A 25,645-nucleotide genomic window follows, 5' to 3' on the forward strand; every position below is an offset into this window, starting at 1 on the left:
ACTCTGTTTACAAAGAGGATTAACCTTCCTTTACATGAATATTTTAGCTTCAGTGAAACTATCCAAGAGGCGCAATGTACATGCAAGATAACTGGAATAATGTGCAAATCTAAGCACCCGGAGCACATTTGCCAAATAGATATATTCCAATAAAAATGCTGTTTTTAAGAAAGTTTTTTCATGCAAGATTTTTAGATTGTTAAGGTATTTAAGACAGCACCACTTAGACTGAGTATACATAAGCATAAATTAGTGTTATAGTTTTGGGCAATAAAGTTCATAAGCCAGATATAATTAATAATACTGAAAGCTTAAAACCAGTTATCTAAAGCTCTTATCTGTAATAGCCCAAAGCTATTGGCAGTACAATGAGCACTGATTGTCTTGTCTCACAGAGTATTTCTCTGAGCTTATCCATCCAATATACATTTAAACATCCATATACTGTGGACCAGTATATTGTGCCATTATATCTGAAAATTCCTGCTATATATATATATATATATATATATATATATATATATATATATATATATATACATTTTATTTAATTTTTAATTTTCAGGCAGTCGATGATCCTTTAAACCTTACACTGCAATAACATAATATCTAGTAAATGCTGATTAACTGCTCTCAGTGTTTTCAGTCCAAAACTCAAGTAAATAACTGAATCCCTACTTGGACAAAAGCAAGGGGTTAGAATCTGCTCTGATCAGTGAGTCTGTTAAGAAATAAGGAAATTACAATTTCCAAATTTGTCAGTGTCATTTTATGTTCTGATATTTTAAAGCAAGTCTTAAATCTATTGCTGGCATTTCTAAAAGGGATCGGGAGGTACCTATAGAGTTCTCTTCAGTTGAATATTTGATGACAAAATCTTAATGCTCTGATGTTTTTACACCTGATTGTTTCTTACTTATGCAAATATATGCTCTGCCACCATGTCCTTGAATTTTAGATTTAGCCGGAAAGCTTTCAGACACTCAGACATAAAAATAGTTTAGCTGCTGTTAATTATTTAAATTGAACAACTTGTTATTTTTGCTGTGTGTGTATATGTGTATGTGTGTGTGTGTGTACGTACCAAAGCAAAACATAAAAGCTAAATCATAAATATGCGCTTTACTATATTACTGAGAACAGTTGCAAATATTCTCCGCTTTTTTTTCTTTCTGACTACATGTCTAGAAGTATCAAGTCAACAGTTCATTCGTGTGTGTTTTTAGACTTTACTTTCCTTTTTAAAATACAAATATGAAGCTAAACTGATTAGCTCCCCTTACTTACGGCTTCTGAAAAAGTCCTCTGTGATTATTAGCCGTGCTATCTCTGTTCTTGTCACCTTTTACCAGACGACTTGTTTATTTTGAATTGTAGTCAAACTGTTTTTTTTTTTAAGAAACACAAATAAGTCTTTCCACTAGTGTCGTGACTGTTGAGTGCGAATAAGTCCTGTCACCCAGCCAAAAGTGATTAAAACAGAAAATGAGACTCGGGGTGGTGGTGGTGGGGGGGGAAGCGATGCATTAAACACTGGAATAAAACGAGTGAGAGTTTGAACTTCAAGCTTATGTAATGAGTGTGAATCGCATCTCTACTCAGTGTGTGAATAAGAAATAATGAAGCCATTTTTAGACAAGGTAAGCTGGGAAACTGATAAAATGAGGGGAGACCAAGAAATAAGTGAGGAATGTCTTGTCCTTGTTTTTAATTATGTGATATGACAGAAATAAACTCACACGTTTTAGATGCCTTAAAGATTCTTTAGAGAAATACAATATTTTACGGGGTTTGAAAAAGGATGAAACATGAACAAGATGTTCTTCATAGCCTCAGATGAAATACTTTCTACACAAAAATGTGCAGCCCACACTGGAATACCAAATTGGCATGATAGGCAGCTGTCCCTTGACCTGCTGTGGCGATTTGATTAATTATAAATGTGTTTCGTACGAGCCACTGAAGCATAAATGAAAATGTAAAATTAAAACTGTGATAATGTAGCCTCTACATTTTCAGCTTAAGGCCTCATTTTAAATAGGGCCCTTGGGTAAATACCTTGAAAATCCTTGCTTAGTGTTTTAAGTTTTATTAATTTGTGTTACCTTTCCCTTTTCTTTTTCTTTTTTTTGCTAAACTGGCCAAATAATTATATGAAAAATAGGTTCGCCAGCTTCTGACTACCTGTCATAAATCCTACAAACAGTCTTGCTCTCAATAATTTGAGAGCTATTAGTGTGTCTGGGAGAGGGATAATCATCTGTCCCTGTCACAGTAAACACAATGTTAACAACAAGGCAATCAAACTGTGTAGACTCCTGCCTGGTGTTTAATCATGCTGCTGTGTTGCCGCAGTTACTCACCATGACAATGCGGTGCTTTTTTTAATCCTTTTTTTTTTTCTTCTTTTTTTCTTTTCTTTTCCTGTGACATCATCTTGCCGCCCACTGTCGGGGAAGAATAGCTTCTGTAGGCTATGGAGGCAAAATGCAAAGGGATTGCAACTAGTTAATCACTTCTACATAACCTGTAGTCATGTCAGCGAAAGTGCTGCGTTAACATTGCCTGTTCGTCTTGTTGACCCTGGCAACCAGCCGTGGCTTTACGCTGGTCATTAACAAAACTCCTTTCTTTCTCACAAACGGACAATAGCATCTGCTGTCACCTCCGATATACATGACCCTTGACAGGAGAAGAGCTCAGTAAGACAGCCTGTCAGCAGCTCTGCAGTGTGTCTGGTTTGTCTGCTTTCACTGGATGGCCAGCATGTGCCTCAGGTCCTCCCTGCCCATCCATATCTACACCAATTTAAAGCCTGGCTGCCAGCAGAATGATATTCTCATATGACATTCTTTTTCCCCTAAGGTCAGCAATCCAGAATTAAAATGTTTCATTCTTTTGACCTACTGGGGCTATTTTATAATATTGTATGGTCACACTGATTGTGTATACTCGTGTATCAAACACATAACGATAGAGCAAATGTGTGTTTATAATAAAATGTATCTACTGTTACACCACAGTAGAAGGTTCATACTGGAAGACTGATCCTCTTTTTGTTTCTTGTGTGCATCTAATTGTATCTAGTGTGTTGTCTCTGCGGCTTTTAACAATAAAGCAACACTCTTTTCTGATGAATGATCGTGCCTGCCGAGTTTTTATTGCTTTTTGTAGATTGCATCAGCTCGAAGTAAATCACTTTTGCCAAGAAAACGTGTGATCCTAATAAAAATAGGTGAAAACATATCTTAATGTAAACAATAGTTTTGAGCTTTTTGCTGCGTGGTTGATTTTTTTTTTTCCCCACGCAGCTGTCATCACCATTCATCATTCCTAAATTATAAACAGAAAAGGTTGGGCTGAATTGATAGTGGTGCAATTATGCAATAAGACTGGAAGGGTTGGCACGAATGTCAGTGAAAGAGTGGCAAAGAAAGGAGAAAGTGAGATTTGTGTGTTACTGGAGAAGTTAGAACATGACGTTGAACGCAATGATGAAGATGAATCAAAGACTTAGTGTATCACTGAACATGTGGATATTATTAGATGCACATGGAAAGTTGTGAGATCTAATAAATAGTATCACACCTGTATTATTATCGGTAGCATTAGCAGCGTTAGAAAGGGAACGCTTTCTAGAGACACTGTGAAGATAGAAAAAACCTCATGTGTTTGAGTTAAAATTAGTTTGAGCACCTCAGTTAGAGGGAGAGTGGACATAGATGTTTAGATGATTGACATTCCAGCTCCAGCGCAGTAGAATATAACCTCATGTACACACACACACACACACAAACACTGAGCTATATCAGAGAGTACACAAGTGGACAAGTATACAAAAACTGAGATATGCAGGAATGCTGGCAAAACCAAACTTTTGTTCTTCCAACAGCAACAAATGTAAAAAGGTACAAATATCAGAAATAATTGAACTTAAAGCATTAGTCTGGTTCTCCTTTGTTGATTTTTTTAAATGCTCCTACAAGATTTTCAAAAATCTCCATGCTGTGATACTAATTCAATTACTGTTGGATTAGATGCTCATTTGTAATTACAAACGTAAACAACATAGACAGTGTAAAAGATGGTCTTAGCTGTTGTAATGTCACCCACGGATTTCTGGTATTTAAGCATTGAGGTGAACATTTAGGAATGCAACATGTGACACCGCACACTCATTGGCTGCTGATGTGTGATTAGCCGTTAGCCAATGAGCGTGTGGATTCATACCACAGATAATTCTTCACACCACTGAATGACACTTTATGGGGGATCAAGTTTAAAATTCTCACACTATTATTCCCACTTTGATTCTCTGTCACAATGGGTTGAAAATATTTCTGTAACACTGATTTTGCATATATTTAATACAAGCATCACCTCTGTGTTTGCAATGTTCGGGACAAGGCTTACAAAGCGCTGCACAACAATATACCTGAGTGTTGTGACTTTAAATCTGAGGGACTAAATTTACTTACAGTTAAAGTACGTTGTGGCGTGATGAACTTAAACTAGCCAGGGAGCTGGAAGCCATTTTGTTTTGAGTGGACTAGAGACATGATTAACAAACTGCTGCAATACTACAGGGCTGTAATGGCAGACGTTCTGATACTAACACATCGCGCTGCCAGAATAAAGGGCATCGGTCGATAACACCTCCTCAGAGTGTCTTTTTGGCAAGTGCTGCGGCCTGTAATGAAACCAGCAAACAGATGAAGAGAAGCATGGAGCAGAAGGGTCTTACACCAACCGACCTCACCCCTGTGGTGGAAACTCCATTATTGTTATGAGTCTGGGAAAATCTGAAGGAGGCTTTGTGCTGCTGACAAAGCTGAAATAAGCATATAAACTGGAGGCTTCTCAGCTGTCAAGGGTCTCGGTTTTGGGCCCCTGCTAATGTAATATTAATAAAAACAAAACACTGAGCCGCCTGACCCCTGAGAGCAGCCTTTGTGTCTCTCCTGTAATCTTACAAATCCAGTCAGTGCACTGTAATATCTCGTGCACCTGCCTGCATCGATAGAAAACACACATGGCGATATGAACAGTTATAGTTGTGCTGCTGGGGTTATTACACAGTGCTTATTTGATGACGCCATCGATGGCCAGGTGAATGAAAGGGGTGTGTGCTGGAATACATCACGAAGATTTGGCCCTTGTGCAGTTGCTATGAGGTCTGTGGCGATATACAGCCTGCGCATGGCCGCAGACATAATAAACACTGACAGCCTCCTCGCTTTCTCTCTCTGTCTCTCATTAATGGAAAAATACACAGATGTTGGCTGTTTTCCACTGCAGTATGTGTTGTGTGCCCTTTCTCATGAGAGAAATTATTAGCCAGCTGTTCATTCCCCAGCTGCATAGGCTATGGTGTGCCATGGGTGCTTAAACACACACACACGCGCACGGAGATATATCAGAGAGTATATTCCTGCCCCACAGGTTACAAGCCATAGCGAGAGGCCAGGGGAGGTTCTTGACACAGTTAATTGTGTGATGTTAATCAATTAGCAGACATCTGACTGAGCTGGAGGCCAGCAGCGAACTGTCATTAGACTCCCAGAAACAGACAGGTGCATTGGTAGACAGCAAAAAAAAAAAATGGACAGTAGCTATTGGCAAGTAAAGCTGTGTTGTAAAGCTGAGGCAACGTGTGTGTTTGTGCGTGTTCCAACATGACTGTCTTTCTATTTAGATGATCATGATCAATTCAACCTCATTACAGGATGTTAGATTCACATTTGAAAAGTGTGTGTGTGAACATTTGTGCATTTGCGAGTCCTCGCATGTTTGGCACGCATGCTTAGCATGCATTTTAAACAGGCAGGCTAGATCATCCATATTGTCGGGGTCAGGTCTTTCTGGGCTCAGCTAACCTCAACCTTTTAACACCCAACATCTGCTTGAGTCAGCTAGCCAGCCCAGGGATGGCTCATCATCAGCTGGACGGTGGTGTTCATGTTCCGGCTAAATACTGGCAGGAGACAAGCGTTTGTGTTTGTGCATCCAAGCAAGTCCAGCTTCAGCTCTCTGAATCGCTCTGTTCCATTTTAGATCTCAGGTTGCCTTGGGCAGACATGCAGTCAAGACTGTGGTTACACAACATTAAGTATTGAAGACCTAACAGTTTGTCTAATCTATGCTTGGTGTTTCTGTCTTGACAGCATTCTTTGAGCTGCCTTCTTCATAAGCAGACAGTGTGAAATTGCTTAACTCGCACTGGTCCTACAGTACTTCTGTATGGACTGTGAATCAGTTCTTGATACTAATCACTCTTCTCAGTTCTGCATATTTTACACTACATGATAACATAAATAATGCACACAGTAAACTGTATGCTTCGTGTGTTATCTTCCTGATGCCTTGTTATACATTTCCATGCTCTCACTCTTTTTACCCTCTTCTTGTATTGTATGTCTGTCCAGGAGACTATGTGGTGCTGACTGTGTACTTTGATCTGAGCAGGAGAATGGGTTACTTTACAATCCAAACGTACATCCCATGCACACTTATTGTTGTCCTCTCCTGGGTCTCATTTTGGATCAACAAGGATGCAGTGCCTGCCAGGACATCATTAGGTAAGGAAAAAAAACATGATGTCATTGCTGCCTCTGACTGTTTAAAGCAAAAGTATGCAAGTTCATCAGCAAAGAAAAATGAATATGAATTAAATGTTTTTGCTTTTTTTGTTCTTTTATAGATATGTCTCCTTTGTGTAAAAATCACAAGGCTTTATCAGAATTGCTTTAATTCTTTTTTTTTCAATCAGTCCACTTAACCCTGACACAATCTTTGCTTTAATTACTCCCCCTGGTAAAACACATCTGACTTCTGTGGTGATTAGGCAGCACACTCATATTGTAAAACAGTCTGCTCAAGCTTCCCATTTCTTGTTGTTCTTTTCATTTTGTCTTCTCTTTTCACATACGCTGTTTCCAGTCAGGGGCAACACATCTGCTTAGGAATCTAGTGCATCTTGATTAGAAGAGCCTGTCCTAGCACATATGTTTGCACGCATGCCTTAATGAGGCATTAATTATGCAATGCAGAAAGGAAGATGCAGAGATGCCTCGTCAGCACAATAATAATGCAGGTGGCTTTCTCACAGAATGCAAAGAGGCACCCTGCATGTACCAAGGGGAGGGGGAAAAAGGAGAATTTCAAGAGAATTTTTCAGGTTTTGAACTTGCCCTAATGGACATTCTCAAAGGTTTTCTTGTGATGGAGTAAGAAAAAATATTCTTTTGTCAGCTTTTTTTAGACCCTCGAGGCTCCAAAACCTGACCTGAAGTCCATGTGGTGTGATTATTAGTATTAGAAGGAGTAACTTTATGTAAAATAATCCCTTCTGGCCAAAAATCCCCTTTCCACCTTCCTACCATCACTGCTTTGTCTGTCATTAATCTTTCTAAAAATAGGTTGTTTTCTTGTTTTTCAGCCTCTGGAGTCCAGACGTGATTTGCAGTTGTAGTAATAACACAGTTAATTCCCTGCTAAAATTATACCAAGAGTGAAATGTCTTAATTTCCTTTTTAAAACATGATGCAGAAGGTGCGTGGAGCCTGGTGGCTAGGAAGCAGATTAATTCAGATGACATAATTCATAATCCTTCAATGCCATCCAGAAATATATCAATTCACTCACAGTACTACAGTGTTAATCTTGGCGCAGACTGATATCCTTCAGGCCACATTAAATTTAGACATAAATCATCTTCTTTATATACGAAGCAAGTCCCCTAACACGTATGGTCTATTTAAAAGGGAGGAAGAAGGCGGGCTTGTTAGTTGCTTTTTTGTTGGTGTTTGGGGATTGTGATGGTGTTGTTGGTAATCTGCTGTGTATGTGTACTTACAAACACATTTCCTCGTCATGTGCCATCACTCTGCCTCCATCTACATCATCATTAGAGCCCAACAGAGTGAGTAAAAGGGTTAGCAGATGGTGGATATAGCAATGCAGTATGTCACTGTTGTGGTCAATTACAGTTGAAATGTCAACCAGTAAGTAGCTATGTGGATCAAGGCAACAGTAAAACAGCTGCTCGCTATTCCCACATGGCTATTCCAGTGTTAAGAGCTAACAAATCAAAAGACACTTTTTTTTAGCCTTTTATACTGATACAATATACAGTGCATAGACATCATGCATATGAAGAGAGCATTTTTAAACATATAATAGGAACTTGGGATGTGCAAATTATACATAGCAAGAATAATCGAACTTGTAATCTGTCATTATTTAAAACTGGTCTGATTGTTTTCCTTTTTCCTGTTATTTTATTACCAGGCATTACCACAGTGCTGACCATGACCACATTGAGTACTATTGCCAGGAAATCTCTTCCAAAAGTTTCCTATGTGACAGCCATGGACCTCTTTGTGTCTGTCTGCTTCATTTTCGTCTTCGCCGCACTTATAGAGTACGGCACACTGCACTACTTTGTCAGCAACAGAAAGCCGAGTGCCAAAAAGGACAAGAAGAAGAAGAATCCGGTGGGTGTCTTTCCAAAACTAAACTGAACTTTTTTTTTTTCATTTTTAATCATTAGGAGTTTCTCAACTATGGATCTTCGAATTAACAATGAGACCACAAATAACGTTTTAAAATTAAGTGTTTACTATTTCTGTGATGTGTATTTTAAATTATTAGTTAGATAAATGGTCAGATTATCACTTCACATGTTTTTTCCCCTCCCCCACTCTGTTACAGTACTGGAATAAGGTGCAAAAAAGCTCTACAGTGCTTAGAATTCCTAAGACAGTATTTTCCCAATGGCCGCCACCCCAAATTACTCAATGAGTAATGCAAGCAGGTCAAATCTTTCATAATCCTCTACACATCTGCTACAGTTGTAATTTAGATCCAGGTCACATTACAGTTGAGTTGCCTCATACTTTACAAGTCTTAAGCTCCCAAGAGATCATGCCAGCTCAGTTTAAGGACCATGATCTCTGACCTAATATTTTGGAGGATGTTTATGGTATATAGCAAAACTAGCAATTTTTCTCTAATCATTTAAAGTTGATTTGTGTAAGAGGAACAATTTTTAATTAAAAAAATGTTTAAATATACCTCTGGTGGTATTTACTTTATGGCAAGACAAAGTTCCAGCCATATTTTGGGGGGGAAGGATAATAATTGTTTTAACAAGGCTTTTCAGTGAAAGATATTAGAGCTTAAATCAAGTACACCACCATGTGTTGATGAGAATCATTCAAATGAAAAGTGGTGAAAATTGAGGTGATCTAGCTGTAGGCTCTGTAACTAAGGTTTTGCATATAGTCAGAATGTCTTGCGGGTGAATAAAGGAATAATGAAGTGGAAGGTGTAGTGCTAGTTTGCTATTTCAGAGGGGAAGACCAAGTCAAGCAAAGAGAGGCTTTCTTTTTTTCTTCCATTTTAGTATTTCATTACTATTTGCTGTTTCAGCTACATGTGATATGACCCTTTGAAGAATTTGAAATATTCTCAGGAATTACAATTAAATAAACTACGTATAGTGACACCGACTACAAAGCTAGTGAAGTACTGTGTAATTAAAAACTTGAAGATACGATGAAGTCACAGTCGCAAGGAGTTTGTAAAGCTTGAATTAAAGTGGATGTAATGTTTTCCTAAGGCAGTGCTGGCCTAAGAAGCATGTAAAATACATGTATCCTACCATACATCTCCCCCTGTGTCCGTTCATAATATCTATGTCTCCTTGCAATATATATCCTCTCTTTCCATTTTGAGTTAAATAGTGCAGTATGTGTAATTATCACACATTTTCTTTGTGTTTCTCTTTATTTTTTATGGTTATTTTCTTAATTCTCTGTTTACATGTATTCTGTGTTTTTGTTCTGTTTTGTTTTGTCCTGTTGTGTTACTCTCTTTCAATTCCACATATTCTTTTTCTCCTGTTGGGACAAAAGCTCCTCCGGCTCTTTTCCTCAAAGGTATATTGCCTGTGTCTGACTGCATGTGTCTGCTGCATTTTGGCTCTCTGAGCCCCCAGTACCTCACTGCTTTTTTCTGTCTGTTCTAAAGCTGATACACCTCTCTATATTCCCTCTTTATCTACCTGCATTCTTACTGTACTCCTCCTCATTTACTAAATAGGTATCACAGATAGCATTAAAAAGGGCGCTCTGCAGTGCACAGTGCGGAGGCAGCCAGCCAGACATACTTGCAGTGTTTAAAATTCAAATAAGCATCCCACACATCCCATGTCAGGAAGAATGTAATATTCCAGGCTCAGTGTGGACTTAATTCTGGCTCCCTCTGTCCTGTTTCACTCTTTGTTGTTGTTGTTACCACAGCGAACTAGCAGCTGCTACAATAGCTTCCTCTTCTTTCCCTTCTTCTGCCAGTTAATCTATACCTGTGTGTTTGTTGGGCTTCTCAACCTGACGCTTCCTATAGAGTCAGCAGAGCCTTAACAGACTGAAATAGACAACCCATGCAGTGTGCTAGGTCTAAATTAAATTGGAAACCATTTAAAGGATTAACACACAGTGAGACAAACACCTAACAAGCGTCCAGGGTAGGCGAAAGCAAGCAAAGATTTAAATTTAGCTTAAACCACAAACTGCTGATACTTTTCTAGACTAAATAATTTAAAGTAAGATTAGTTAGATTTCCAGGAATCTAAATGTGTTGTTAAAAATCACCACTTGCAATGTGGAAACACTACTACAAATTATCAGCTTAAGCTAGATAAGCAGTATTAATCCTGAGTGTTTCTGAATCTTTTGTCTTCTCAGAGCGGTTGTCTCCTTTCAGTCGGTTAAAGCTGCAAATGCCACTGTGTTGGTTCTTTGTTTTTATTTCTTTATATCTTTTGCTAACACCGACTCAGCATTGCCCAGCTTGACCAGGCCATGCGGCGGGATGCTGTTAATGCTCCTTCTGCTTGAGCTTCCACTGCGCTTTCTTCAGTGCAACCAATCCCCCTTTGAGAATGGAGCCATAACCTGCTCTGCTAATCCCGTCATTAACTTCACATATGGTCCGTTAAGAGGACAAAATGCTGAAACTAACCTGTGCGTCATTTTGTTGTGGTTATGTATCCTTTTCAAAGGGTCAGCAGATTTTTGCACTAGTGCTGGGCAATTTCAGTTTCAGGGAATGAACATTATTTTGAGCTGTATTTTAAGCTTGTTTATGGTTGCATGCTTACAGCAGATAATGAGGTGTATTAAACTAAAACTGCATTTATATTATTCTTTTTTCTTTTGCAGTAAACATGCCTTTTCTATATACTATATTGAAAAGGAACAAAAGCAATAATGAGGCAGATGAAAACAAAAAGCATTCGCCGTTTTGAGATGGTTGTTAACTCATTAAAAGTGTTTATATTCTCACAAAACAGAATATGAATTTGTGTTGTAAACTATAATTGGAGTGTAAGTGCAGTCACTTATAGACTACACTGGCACTCCAAATATGGAGTGCAAAATTATAGATTATCGTCCCTGTTAGCTATCTATAGTCTCTCCATAATGGAGACAATATCTGAGAAATAATCTAAATCTTTAGTTTTTACAGTGGGAGAGCATACGAAATTCTTGGAGTACACTTAACTAACAGACTCCTTTTAAAGCATGAGGCTGACACCCTAGTTTATCAGCAAGGTCAAGGAAACTTTTGTCAAAGGGAAGAAAAGCATTTAATCTGCCAAGCAGCAAGACTTCCAATTTGTGCAAAGGTGACATGGCATTTGAAGATAAAGGCTAATGAAAATGGTCTATTTGAATACTAATTGTCTCTCTTTAGAATGACAGGACCAACAAGTGACTGATGTCACTGTCCTATTTTAGAAACCTTAACAAATGAAAGCCGTGTGCCCTGCAGTGGTGAGCACAGATTGAAAAGAGGGTTTATTTTAACCCATCTAGTTACAGAAAGAGTAGGTTGGAAAAATACTGAGCTTTGTGCTGCATAATTGCCAGCACATGCTTTCTCTTAGCTACATGATGCATCATAAGCCAGTTACAACATATCTCTTAAATGAATTTTCAGAAAAACATCCATTCTGTTCCAAAATCACTGAGTGTTAAAAAGATCTTTAAAATGTCACAGAACAAAATATGAATAATCATCTGCTTTCGTTGACATTTTGTAGGATTATTTAATGTAATGTTTTGAATGCAGAGCATCACAATAAGAAATGGAGGGCCCATTGCCCAGCACTAGCTTTGTATAGCTGGCAAGTAAAGCAGTATGGACCACTGTACTAAAATTTAACTGATTGCTTCAGCTGCCTATTACACCCTAGCCCAAAGGTGTAATTTGCATCATGGGTTCCATGGGGATAGACCCTTTGTCATTTTAAGCCTCACTAATTACAACTACAGGTGGTAGTTATAGGTCTATTTGTATTTCTTGACGCTAAAAGGGTCCATTGGCAAGTTAAAGGTGCAAATTACATTCTGCTGACTAATGACTGAAAATGAAGAAGAAGACAAAAAATGGTAGCTCAAATGAGGTCCCTTGTTATGTCAGTGAAGTCTTCATTAGAGCTTTCTCAGGTTCTGGTGGCTAATTGCGTCATTTTGTCCTGTTAAATGCAGACACCCACGGTGGACATCCGTCCGCGCTCGGCCACTGCCATTCAGATGAATAACGCCACGCACATGCAGGAGCGAGACGAGGAGTACGGCTATGAATGTCTGGATGGAAAGGACTGCACTAGCTTCTTCTGTTGTTTCGAGGACTGTCGCTCCGGAGCCTGGCGGCACGGCAGGTTGCACATTCGCATCGCCAAGATAGACTCTTATGCACGCATCTTTTTCCCCACTGCATTTGCTCTCTTCAACCTGGTCTACTGGGTCTCCTATCTCTATCTCTAGGCGCAGGTGTGTATCCAGCCTTATCATACAGTCCATTACATTCTACATATGCTCTGCGCCAACGAGTGACTTTATGGAGGAGGGGACCCACTGAAATACCCAGAGATTTGATTATAGCATTTCTTCTATTTCTTTTGTTTTAATCCAATTAAATCTCGTTTATTTTATCAAAGAACTCTGACAGACATTGCAAATGTTGTAGCATTACATTTAACTGGTGTGAAAAGGTTTATAGATGTGTTGAGGAACTATGGATTGTGTAAGAGATCAAACAAAGTTTTGTTTCATTTTCACCACTTTATTTTTGAATTAGAAATTTGAAAGATACGTCTCAATGGGGGGTTTACCAGTTGTTTTATTAGATAAAAGATCATTTCGCAAGAACCAATTAGTAATTCAATAACAGCAGTTTGGATCATGTCAGATCAAGTATTCATCAGAAAAAGTCAATAGGTTTCAGAGGACAATTAAAAAGAAGATCAGAGTGCTTTGCAGAAATCAAAGTGATATCGATGTGTTTTTATAAATGATTATCACTAAATCAAAACAAAAAGAGTGTGACCAGTTTATGGTGAGTAATAATACATAACATCTTTTGCATTGACTGTACTTTTAATTATGTTCATACTTCTTTGTTCACTTACTAAAAAACAAAATCCAAAGCACTTTAACAGAGCTGTTAGACACTGACATGAGAATATTACTTTTTTTTTTTTCAAATTTATTTGTTTAGTGTGGTCAAAGTGTGGTGATGCTGTTTATGGACTTCTACTGTACAGACACTGTATATATTTTACTATTGCATAGTGGTTTACATTTATTGCATGCACCTTTCGGGCCAAAAAGCAACTTATTTTATGGTCTTCTACTGTTGGCTATGGAAAATAAGAAAACAAGCACTAATAATCATTCAGGATACTCTTCTTTTTTTATGAAAATTCAGAAAGTGACACAGTGAAAATGTTAAGTTGAGGAATCCCTCATGATTACAGGTGGGAGGATCATCCCAGGGCAGAAAACTGGTTTAGTCAATTACCTTGCAGCCACTAGCTTACACTTCATCCCTTTCTCCGGTTGCTGTAAAAGTGCATATTTGCAACATGACACCATGCTATTGTGTTTTTAGTTATGGAAGTTTATCAGAGTGGTAACTGCAGCAGGATATTCAGAGCCTGAGTTTTACTTTTGAGGATACTTCAACTAATCTACAGACAGCTGTAGGGCATTGTGCAATCTTTGCAGTTAAAGGTTCATTCTCTTTGTTATTCTGCTAAGATTACAAGAAGAAAACGAGGCTTTTATTCAAGCGTAAGAACAGATGTAACCTTTTTTTTTTTTATCAAGCATTTCATTTCCTGTGTCTTTGAGAAGAATCACATTGAGAATGTATCTCATTCGTAGTGGGAAGAGATATTCAAAAGGCTGAGAAGAAGTCTGGTATTGTTTCAGTATTATTATTTTTTCTTCCATTAATCAAATGTCTGAATGTATAGAGAGCAGAAAATAAATGAAACATTTCTGAACTGTAAATGCTATGTATGATACAGTACAATCCACTTTACAGATCCCTTACAGCAGGCACCAGTATGCAACTAATGGAGAGCTCACTGATTGTGTACATAAATTATGAATAAAAAACTGGTCAAGCCCTTGGGATATTTTGTAAAGGGTATATATTTTGTCATTTCAGCATTGCTATTATATCAACGTAAAGTATATCACACCTATTATATTATGGTTTTACCAACCATGTAGAATATTTGGGGGAATTGGGGTATTTATTTATTTATCCATTGCTGGCATTTATTTATTTCTTGAAAGAAAATGCATTTTATGCTCATATAGCCCCTGAAAAGAAACGCAGAGTGCTGTCATTTATATCAAAGATACATTTTTGTTTAGTGTGTCAATGGAGCTTGAGCTTATTTATCTTGTGTTTTGTTGTGATCAGTGTACACTACTCTCACAAAAGCCTGTCAATCTGTTATATTTGTTAAATTAGTGGCTTGCAGCATTACCTGTTGTGCATCTTCTGAGTAGTAGACTTTATTTAATGAAAAATATATATATAAATATACAAAAACAGTTCCCAAGCCACCAGAAGAAGAACATTTGCTTGTCTAAATGACTATTAATTGCGTTCACTTTTCCAGCCATCTCATTGGTTTGCTTTGGTCTTGACATCTGAAATAAATAAAGCATCTCTGGTTATACAAATATATGTATTTACCAGATAATGTCATATTTCTTACAGTTCTTTCCCTTTTGTATTAAATGGTTGTCCTGTTGTGTTACAAAGCTACCACCCAGTAGTCTGAATCTGTCTTCAGTGTATACATATGCTATTTCTCACATCTTTAGGGTTTCCAAGTGTGTCAGTAGCAATGTAAACTGGTCCTCATCAGTGTTTGTTTAAAGAAGTGTAATGGAGTGACTACATCTTATAAAGTGCCAAACTGACACACACTGAATAGAGAATATCTAACTTTAATATCATCATATACTACTTTGTAAAAGAAAAGACATGATAAAAGATGAGGGTTTTCTTTAAAAAAAAAAAAAAAAAAATGCTGCCCTGCGGGATGGATTAGCAGGTGCCCTGGATTTCTTTTTTTTTTTTTAGTTCAAATTTGACATGATGCAGAACCAAAATCATCAGCTATGCTCGAATGAACATGAAACTAATAAAAACGATCAAGGTAAAATGGAAATTACTTGACTGTGTGACGTACCTTATTAATGCCGATGAGAGCGTGTGCTGAGGTTAAAAATATATATATTATGAAATATTTTTCTTTCCATAATAGATGCTTGTTGATTGATTTCTGTTGTTTGTGTGTGCTCTACAGAAAATGTAGAGATAGAAAATTGTGTGGGAGGTACTCAAGTGTGTTTATTCTCAGTAGCGTGCATGCTGAACATGTTTGAGGTTTAAAAGGGACGTTTCAAAGAATTGGGACTCGCTCATCTGCAGGTGAATCCTTAATCCTTTGCTTGCATTGACATGGACACTTAACACTGTACTTCTTTTTGATGTGATTTTATTTCTTTTGGGACCCACAAATGAGACATATATGTGAACAGCACATGTTGATATTTTCTAATGTGTGTATTTTGTCAAACTGCAGAAAAGAAAATAAGCGCTGGAATCACAGAGCCCAGTAAAAGGTATTCTAAGGCTAAACACATTTCACACGATTCTCCATACATACAGTATAATAGTTGTCTCTCATCTATGTAAATTTGGTTATTGTATAAAATGGGCACTGATCAATTCTGTTAGGATCTGCATAATAAATTATATATGTGAAGATAAAAGTCCTTTTCATAAGAAAATTGCGCATAGCTGTGGAATTTTACAATAAAATGGTCGCATTTATCAGTGTGTACAGGTTCATTTATTATTATTATCATTATTATTATTATCATTAATGCTGTTGTTGTTGTTATTATTGTGGGGTGTACAGTGGTCAGTGTGTTCCCCTGCCCCTGCTTGAATACTCTGCCTTCCTCACACAGTTTATATATTGGGGTTAATTATCCTGTAATAACAACAGAATTATTGAAGTAATCACTGAGCATCTGGATCATTCTTATCCAGTTTTTAAAAATTATTGTTACATTTCAGTCATCTCACATGGGTTTTTTCCACCAAGAATGGAGCCCTTGCTTTTGTAATTCTCTGACTGTACCAGCACTTTCAGTTACTGCCATCACCATTCACCTCTTGCAAGTATTTGGCAGTATCGTTTTCTCAGCTGTTCTCTAACAGCTTTTTGTGCTCAGGGAAATTTTGCACTTTCCTTTACACCTCGCATAAAGATGCTGCCATTGTTTCTTGGAAGCTTGCCTTTTAGTAAACAATCTTACCTTGTCTCTTTCTCGTGCTCTCTTTAATGCGCACACATGCAGTTTTAAAAGTGCTCTTGCAGAACACAAGGTTCATGTTTTTATGCATTTTGTGCCAAAACAGTAGAAACAGTGACACACTATCAGGTCGTGTATTGTTTATGCATTAAAAAAAAACAATTTCTACAGAGGCACTCATTGTTTGCAGTTCCATGCTTGGGTTGCATGTTTAATTTGCCCAAGTCCAGCTGAACCATGCTCGGGAGAACATTTTTCATGTGGGGCAGGGCAAGGTTCACATCACTGGGCCCAGCAACATCAAGCAGCACTCAATGGCAAAATAAGCAGTATTTTGCAGGGTTGCTTACTGCAAGTTACAATCAAGGCCAACAATATTGGACAATCACACCATTGTTGTAATTTTGACTCTGCATACCATGTAAGTGGATTTTAGTGGATGTGACTGAAGTAGAGCTTTAAGTTTTACATGAACTGTTTGGGAATTACAAGAGCTTTATTTATTAATTTTCAGAGGCTCAAAGGTAAGTCAAGATTTGACAAAAAAAAAGCAGTGTTGTGGCCAGGTGAAGCAGATGTAAGATCTGGAGTTGATTCCAAATTGTATTTGTCAGCTATTTGCTGTAACTCTCAACACGGGCTCTAAAGAGATATTGATTCAATTATCATTAAAGTGATAAAACAAAAAGAAACCCATGAGAGCAACCAGAACAACTTGGATAGTGGCCAAAATCAATAATCTGACATATTTTTAAAAAGAAGGAAAGCACCTGTCAGCTCAACAAAACTCAAGTCTGGGAAATCACAGAAGTTAAAATGATCATTGAAAAAATAATTTTCTTGGCTAACAAAACCTGTAGCCAAGTCTTATCATTGCCAGGTTATTAAAACGTAAATTACTCAAAAGTATTAAAAACAATCTGTATCTGTAAAATTATGTCACTTATATATTATATTATTATATTGATATTGATATTTGTATGACCACTAAAGCAAGTTCTGTCATCTTCAACAATGCTGTGGTGGCAATATAAGGGCAATATATTACAACAGTCCTGAAACTTAGACACCAGTTTGTTTTTTTTCCCACTCAGTTGTAAAAAACAAACAAACAAAAAACATTAACCTCCTAGGACCTGGCATCCACATTTGTGGACATCACATTTTGGGTTATTTAGACCAAAATACAAAATTTTGCACTACAAGGACCTGATATCCACTTACGAGGACATAATACTGCCACTGCTCTATCGAAATTTTAAACGAATGTCCTCATATGCGGCTCTCATTTTTCTTAGAAACAAAAATCAGGTTAAAAAAAAAAATCTGGTAATTCTTCGTTTTTACATTCATCGGGTCCCAATCAGCCCAAATATCAAAGAGAAATTAAAAACGCATGCTGTGGAAGAGTTCAGGTCTTAGGAGGTTAAACACTGTAATTTTTATTTCAACTGTGAATCTGTAAATTGCTCAGAAAAAAAAGGTTCACAACATATTTATCTCATCCATTGTGGACACATATTAACATATTTAATAATGGTCTATCCTCTACATCAAATGGCTGAACGAGATACTTCAAGTCAGTTGCATGGATAAGCATCCAGGCAAATTGTTATAATTCTAACAAAGGAGGTGGCTGATGCTTTAAGTTAAAAAACAACTAAGGGCATTTTGTATTAACATGCTTCATGTAAGCCTTACATAACCCCAACAGAAGCTTATTTTTTTTATTTAATGTGTCATTTTTTTCTTTTTTTTTTTTTTTACATAGTAGCACAGTGTGGTTTAGTCCAGTGTCTCTTCCTTCCAGGAAAGTGCACTTGAAACAGAGCAGCAGTTGGCTGCTGGGCCTCTGTGTTGGCACCTCTCTCTCTGGGCAGGGTGGCAGCTGCAAAGGACAGCAAGTGAATCCCTCTGATTATTACACAACCGTCTGCAATGTACCACAGCACCGTGCCATCATAGCTAGCCCTTTCATCAACTGAGGTACAAGCGCTTCAGTCAGTGCAGAGAAGGGAGTACAGGGAGTCCTGTATTAATAATGCAGCCTGCACATGGTTCACTTTTTAGGACTTCACCTCAGTGCTTTGATCCCTGTAAGATATCCAAAATATTAATATTTTGGCACAGATCTATGGGGTTTTTTTTAATGGAATTTTTTCTTTTTTAAAAAGGAGTTAGATTGTCTACTGATGGGTACCAAAAACTAGAAAATAAAGTAGTAAGTGTTTTCTGTAAAATTTTTAATAATCACATAATAATATATATATTTTTATTTGTTATTTAACCTAAGATATATATTTCTTCAGGTGAAAATGTATGTTGTTTATGTAAAATTTAAAATATAAAGTTCATTATTGCTTTCCAAAAAACACTGTTTCCATTAGCCACAATACCACTTTTCTCTATCTGAAAAGTCAAAGTGCTCTACACAACTTGCACCCGTGCACTTTTTTATCTATGCTGTTTCCAAGTGCTTACTTAGTACTCATTCATCATCATCATCATCATCATCATCGTTTATTTGTATAGCACTTTAAGAACACACCAGGCAGACCAAAGTGCTGAACAACACAGATCAAAACAACAACCAAATTAAAAATACCATAAAATTCATACTCCGGTGGATGCATCGGAGAGCAACATGGAGTTAGCATCTAGCCCAAGAATATTTGGCATGCAGATTGGAGCAGACTGTGATTAAACTACCAACCTTCCGGTTAGTAGGTGACCTGCTCTATCACCTGAGCTACAGCCACCCCAATGACATATGACAAGGACCTACAGACACCCAAGCATGCAGAATAGTTGGCAACAACTTGTTAACAACTGATCAAGGAAAAATGAGTATTTCTCAACCTGTTGTGAATGTTTGCTGGCAGTCACTGCCTAATCAAGTGCTAAAGCCCCAATCCTGCAAGACCAGAGTCAGGTCAGTAGCCATGAGTCTTTACCTTCTCATCCCTTCTTACATTCCCAAAAAACTATGGTCAGTCACAGCAATCTGCTAGAGACCAAACAACAAGCAAAGAGGTTTTCAGTGCAGCACCGCATAACTCTTTGTAACCAGTTTCACTAAGTGAAAGCCAGCAACCTCCATCAGTGACTTGCCAACGAGTCAGGGATTGCATATTTTTCACATGAATTGTGACCATTTTGGTTTCTGGCAATCCCATGTCTAAGTCTACTGTGAAAATTCCTTACAGACAACTACATGCTGTTTTTGTTTTTTATGCTTTTTTTTTTTTTCTAATAAGGCGATACTGACTTAGATGAAGTAATTAAAGGGCCACAATTTTAACGACAGAAATGTAAATTACCAAAAAGTTTTGAAAAATGTTAAACTCATTATAAAAGGAACCACTTCTTTACACTCATCTTTGTTTCTTGTTTCAAACACCACGGACATTCAGTTATAAAATATTGATTATCCATGAACCATTATTTAGAATATGCAAAGCATTTTTAAAAAAGATTATTATCTGCTTAGTTAAACTGTTAAAGCTTTCTTTGAGCATCTCAATTACTTAAAAGGGATGCCATGTGACAAAACAGAGGAATGCAACACAGAAAATTTAAAAAGGGAGTTCAAGTGAAAGGGCAACTACAGTTCTCTGGACCTTTGCTAATTAATATTATATTGGTCATATAATATTAATCATATTAACCATCTTCTGAAAGCGTAAATCAAGGGAATCGGATTTCAGTAATAGTTAAAGTAGTGACTTCTTTTCGAAAGCAGTGTTGAAAAAGCTGTGATGCTAAAGATACCACCACGTTATATCAATATATGACAGTCTTCATTAGACATGACATTCAGTGACTTTTGAACTACTGAATCAATGATGCTTGTTGGGATGTAAAATGTCAAGCTGAAAATAATATGACCTTTCACATTAATTTAGACTATGCTTCTTGCATTAGCACTGAGTGCTGGTTGGAGTGTTGTCTAATGCCTATGTATGTAATTTTCAACTGCATGTAGAATTTTTCAAATGTTTCTCTCTTATAATATGTATTTATCTATATGTATTAATTGGGTATGTATGTTTCTGCTGGTTTTCTTCATGCCTCATTAACAGCTCAACTGTAATCTGCTTGGGATTAGTAACACTCTGAGCAGGGTAACAGGGGAATGGTTGCATAACTTCTTCCTTTAGCCAAGACACTCAGTATAAACTGGGATTAATTGCCAAGGCTGACTGTCAAGATACTTCAATCCATTATCATCAAAGGCAGATCATGAATGTGATTTTAAATGCACTACATGCGCATAATGCACATGCATACAACTATTTACTAATTACTGACAGAAAGTGTGATACTGAGGTTGTCTTTTTACTTCATGAGTCTGTGAAAGTGGAAGCTTTCAGGTGGCTGGATCCTAACCCAGTCGCCCTAGGGCGAGAGGCAGAGTACACTGTGGAAAGGTCACCTATCTGTCACAGGGCTAATAAAACCATCTGGCTAATATTGTGTCATACTTGTCGCCAAAAAAGCTCTGACCCATTTAGGGGTCCTGTGGAATCTGGCTCCAGGATGATCCTTCAGGTTCTGCTGGTTAAGTCCGTGAGCTGGGCTCAGTCCCACAGATATTTGATCGGATTAGTAATTGGGGAGTTTGGAGGCCAGATCAATGGATGGGGCTCTTTGTCATGTTTTTTCAGTTGTTGCTGAGCTGTTTCTGGATAATGGTGGAGTACACTGTCTTGCTGGGAGTGGTCACTGTTGTCATACAGTGGCTTAATATTTCAAACACACTGTTTGTGATTGGTATATTTAGCTGCCACTACAACATCAACATGAATGCCAAACCCCAATATTTCCAAAGAGTACGTTGAATTTATACGTCTATCTTGGAACTGGTTAGTTACACAGCACTCATAATGGGGTGAGCAGCTGCTGGCACTGAAAGAAAGTGAAATGGTATAAACCATTAATAGGCTCAAAATATAGGTTAGGTTAGTTGTATTTGTATTTGTGGCTCATAATATTTTATCTCTGAGCAAATGAAATTTAAATTCAGTAAAATGGGAGGAGAGAGGAGAAAGGAGTGTGTGTGGAGTTCTAAAACAAGAACAACAACTATTAGTGCTGAATATGATGCTGAAAAGCTGTTTGTCATTCAAAAGGTCTCAAAACATACCCATCTAGGTGTTCAGAGAATCCCTGTTGTGTTTTCAGATTTGAAAAGCCTTATATTTTCAGCTGCTAATTAAGTCTCCAGGGACTCAGACTGAAGAAAAACAAACTGTATTGGAGCCACTTTTACCTTTAGATTGCCACTGTAATCATCTGAAGTGTATAGTGGCTGATGTTGTGTTAAAAGTGTGTATAAAATGTAATTCAATGGAGAGTTAAGAATTATAGTACTTGTTTTTCCACTTCTCCATTTGCTGAGTACAAATCTGACCCACATAGAAAGGCTTAAATCCTCTTCTCTTCAATGTGAGAGCAAACATCTAACACAGTATGACAACCTTGCACAATGTCTTTTTGTAGACAAGGTACATTTACTAGGATCTGAAAGCATCATAAAGCACAGACTTTATGGACAACTTACATTCAATGGTCCATGATGCTTAGAGCTGTACATTGTAGGCTTCCGATAGTTCTTCAGGAAATGTATCCATTGCTTTTATAGTCTGACCTTTAAGGAGCTTTGAAAAGATTCTGGGTTTGATTTCAAAGTTAATAGCAATTTAGATGAAGGCAGTAATTCTAAAAGTCTACATATGTTTTTTTAAAGCATAGAATATACATATACACCTCAGCCACTGGGAAATCATTGATATGGGAAATTATTGATACACCACTGGCTGTTAGCAAAGGGTAATAGGCTTTCTCAGGCAGGTAGATGTTTGGATAATAGTAGAGAAACGTGATGTGAAGATGTCAAGCAGATAAGCATGAATACATGGCCAGTTATTGTGTAAAGTCTTGCTATTTTGCGAGTTCAGAGTGTAAAGTTTAGTAATCAATATAAAGTGGTTGCAAGAAGGAATATTTTCTACTAATTTTTACCTATAGGTTTGGTGTACTGGGGAGCCAGAATAGAAGATATGTTGTTAGTATAGAAACCTGTTGACAGCACCAGAACTAACAACTAAGAACAAGAACAGTGACAACTAAGAACATGTTACACATTTTATGATCCTTCAAAGGTGTAACTTGAAGATAACATTTTTGTCAGTAGAAATTGCAGAACTCAATTCACCCACCCAGGATATGCACTCCTTAGCCTGTGGCAATTGTTAATGTTTTTTAGTAATTTTTGTGTCTATAACATACAAGTATCTTCCCTATAACATGCCCTTAAACCAGGGATGTCCAAATCCAGGCCTCAAGGGCCAGTGTCCTCCAGGTTTTTGATATCACCCTGGGTCAACACACCTAAATCAAATGATTAGTTCATTACCAGGCCTCTGGAGAACTTCAAGACATATTGAGGAGGTAATTTAGCCATTCAAATCAGCTGTGGTGGATCAAGGACACATCTAAAACCTGCAGGACACTGGTCCTTGAGGCCTGGAGTTGGACAATCCTGCCTTAAACCATTCAGTATTTACGTCATGTAAGATTTGCCAAAACAGACAAGCTACAGTTTTGGTCAGAAGTTTATATATATACTCATCATGGGCATGAATGTCATGGTAATTTTGACCTTTTAATGGTTTCCTTGAGAAGTTCATTTTCAAGGGTGGAAAGATGGTAAATCATCCATCTATAATGACTTTAACAAAAACAAGAATTGGATGCACAAGTTTGAATGTATTTTGAATTTTTTCTAATCCACAGAGGGTCAGAAGTATAAATACAGAACGCACTATAAATCGAAAATGAAACTAAAACTGGATTTGTATATTAATAAGCATTTTAGGCATTCATAAACACTTGTCAAAACAAGTCATATACAAGGAGAGCTATAGTATCATTGGCAGTGTGGTAAAAAGGCAAGAGTTAGAAAAATGACTTAAAAACAAAGTTCTAAAATTTAATTACAACACACAAGCAAGGAAGAACTTATTAATGCCTTCACTAAGTCATTACAAATTGATTCGCCAAGAAGTACTAAAAAAACCCCAAAGTCATTCAATTGTCTTTGTGGTAAATAATTGCACTTTTATACTAAACCGTAGAACTTCATGGACCAAGCATACTTATTCTGGTCCTTATTAATATGCTGGCCCTGCGGCAAAACAGAGCTGTAGGTGTAGACATGTTTAAATCTCTAATCTCTCACACTGACTGAGTTCTTCCCTGTGACTAAATCTGTGAAATTAGAACACGGTGTTGCTTTGGGTTACTTTGCAGATAAGAGTACAGTCTGGTTGATGTTGATTAAAATGGCCTAGGAAGGTTCAGAGACATTCCTTATTTAGAAACTACTTTGCATTCCTTATAGAAATGCATTTTCATTTGTATGATAAAAGATTTAAGCGTGGTTCTTGTGATTTTAAATGACCTACTCTTCACTTACAGCACTAACACGGTAGCTCTCAGAATCCCCGTGGGGCAGCCACCTGTTCTAGTGGGGGGTTTTTTCCTTCCCATCTACAATACACACAATACCACTTCATCACCTGTAAAAAGACACAATTTGTTGGAGATCAAATGTGCTGTAACCATGAGACTTTTGACAGATGTTAACCCTATGGTTTGAAGATAAGTACCTTTTGTAGCTGCAATAGGAAATGTGGTGCACAAACCTTATTCAAAGTTTCCAAAGAGATTTGTCTTGCTAGCTGATTTATAGAAAATTCGATGCTGCCTTTTCAGTGAATCTCAAATTACACCTATTTTAATACTATACAATTCAACATTACCTTTAAATCTTTACATGATCGATCTCTCAGTATGTTCCTCTAACTGATGTTCAGTAGCCATGTCTTGGGTGCCAAAAACCAAGCAAGCACTGGTCACTTAACATATCCATATGGTGGCACACAGCTTGACGAAAGCATAATCCTGTCCATGGCACAGACTGTTTAATTGCTACTCCTCCCATGTCAACCATAGGACTGACTGTTTGATAATTGTGAAACCACTCTTAGGTCACAAAGCCAGACAAATCAGCTAGCTTTAATAATGCAATAAGGAACTAGGAGAATATTTGCAAAAGTAGATGCAAGTGCCAAAACTTGCATGTTTGACACATTAAGTTGAAACATTTTCAACAGCCACCAATTTTCAACATTTTTGATTTTTTTTATCTGTCGTTTTTATCTTAGGAAGCAACTATTTTATTAAAGAATTTCAAACTCTGAATAAAATCAAGAGGTTTTACTATTGATTGATATGCAATTTAAGTAAGACTATGTCATAGTCCTTCTTTTTATGCTTATTTAGCATAAAAATGTTTTTACAATGAAAGCTGCATACACAAACATATTTTTAATATGTCAACCCAGAGGCATGTGACACGGGTTCACCATCTCGCCCAAGAACACTTCAACATACATTGTGCATTGACTATATAACTATATATAGTTCATGCACGTGTGTGTGTGTGCATGTGTGTGTGTGTTATCTGCTAGACACAGATGTATGCAGCTTAATACGTCACTATGTGCATCTTATGTCAGCAATACCAACACTGAAAACTGGATTTCTCCTTCACCGTCAATGTCAGATTCAGTTTTGCCTTGCATGGTTATGCCCATAAGCTTTGAACTGAACAAGAACCCATTGCAGTTACACTACTACTGTGTTAAACATGAACTTCCTGTGGGCCATGGATTCCAAATGGAACTTAAAAAATATGAAGATAACACATATTGTACTTAAAGATTCAGTCCTTCCTCCAAAACAAGAGCATATAAGAGCAGTGTAAGTATATAGTAGAGTGACATGACACACTTTATAGCCCTTAAGGTTCAAATTTCATTTGATGAGTTTTTAGGGATGTTGACAACAGGTTCATTTTTCTTTTCCAGTCTGCC

At 37.3% G+C, this 25,645-nt stretch overlaps 1 protein-coding gene across 2 annotated transcripts in view; it reads left to right on the plus strand.

The window, feature by feature from the left end:
• The window catches only part of gabrg2 (gamma-aminobutyric acid type A receptor subunit gamma2), a 43,133-nt gene extending 26,918 nt beyond the window's left edge, over window positions 1-16,215 (plus strand). The window contains exons 7-10 of one of the 2 annotated variants that reach the window (XM_082549435.1): window positions 6,426-6,578; window positions 8,290-8,495; window positions 9,918-9,941; window positions 12,558-16,215. In XM_082549435.1, the coding sequence (XP_082405561.1) occupies window positions 6,426-6,578; window positions 8,290-8,495; window positions 9,918-9,941; window positions 12,558-12,836 (662 nt within the window). In that variant the 3' untranslated portion in view covers window positions 12,837-16,215. The remainder of the gene's footprint in view (window positions 1-6,425; window positions 6,579-8,289; window positions 8,496-9,917; window positions 9,942-12,557) is intronic. The other variant, XM_082549436.1, reaches the window with a different exon arrangement.
• Window positions 16,216-25,645: the final 9,430 nt, after the last annotated feature.

Source organism: Aulonocara stuartgranti (assembly GCF_965226115.1).
Source record: "Aulonocara stuartgranti genome assembly, chromosome: 10".
Lineage (NCBI taxonomy): Eukaryota > Metazoa > Chordata > Actinopteri > Cichliformes > Cichlidae > Aulonocara > Aulonocara stuartgranti.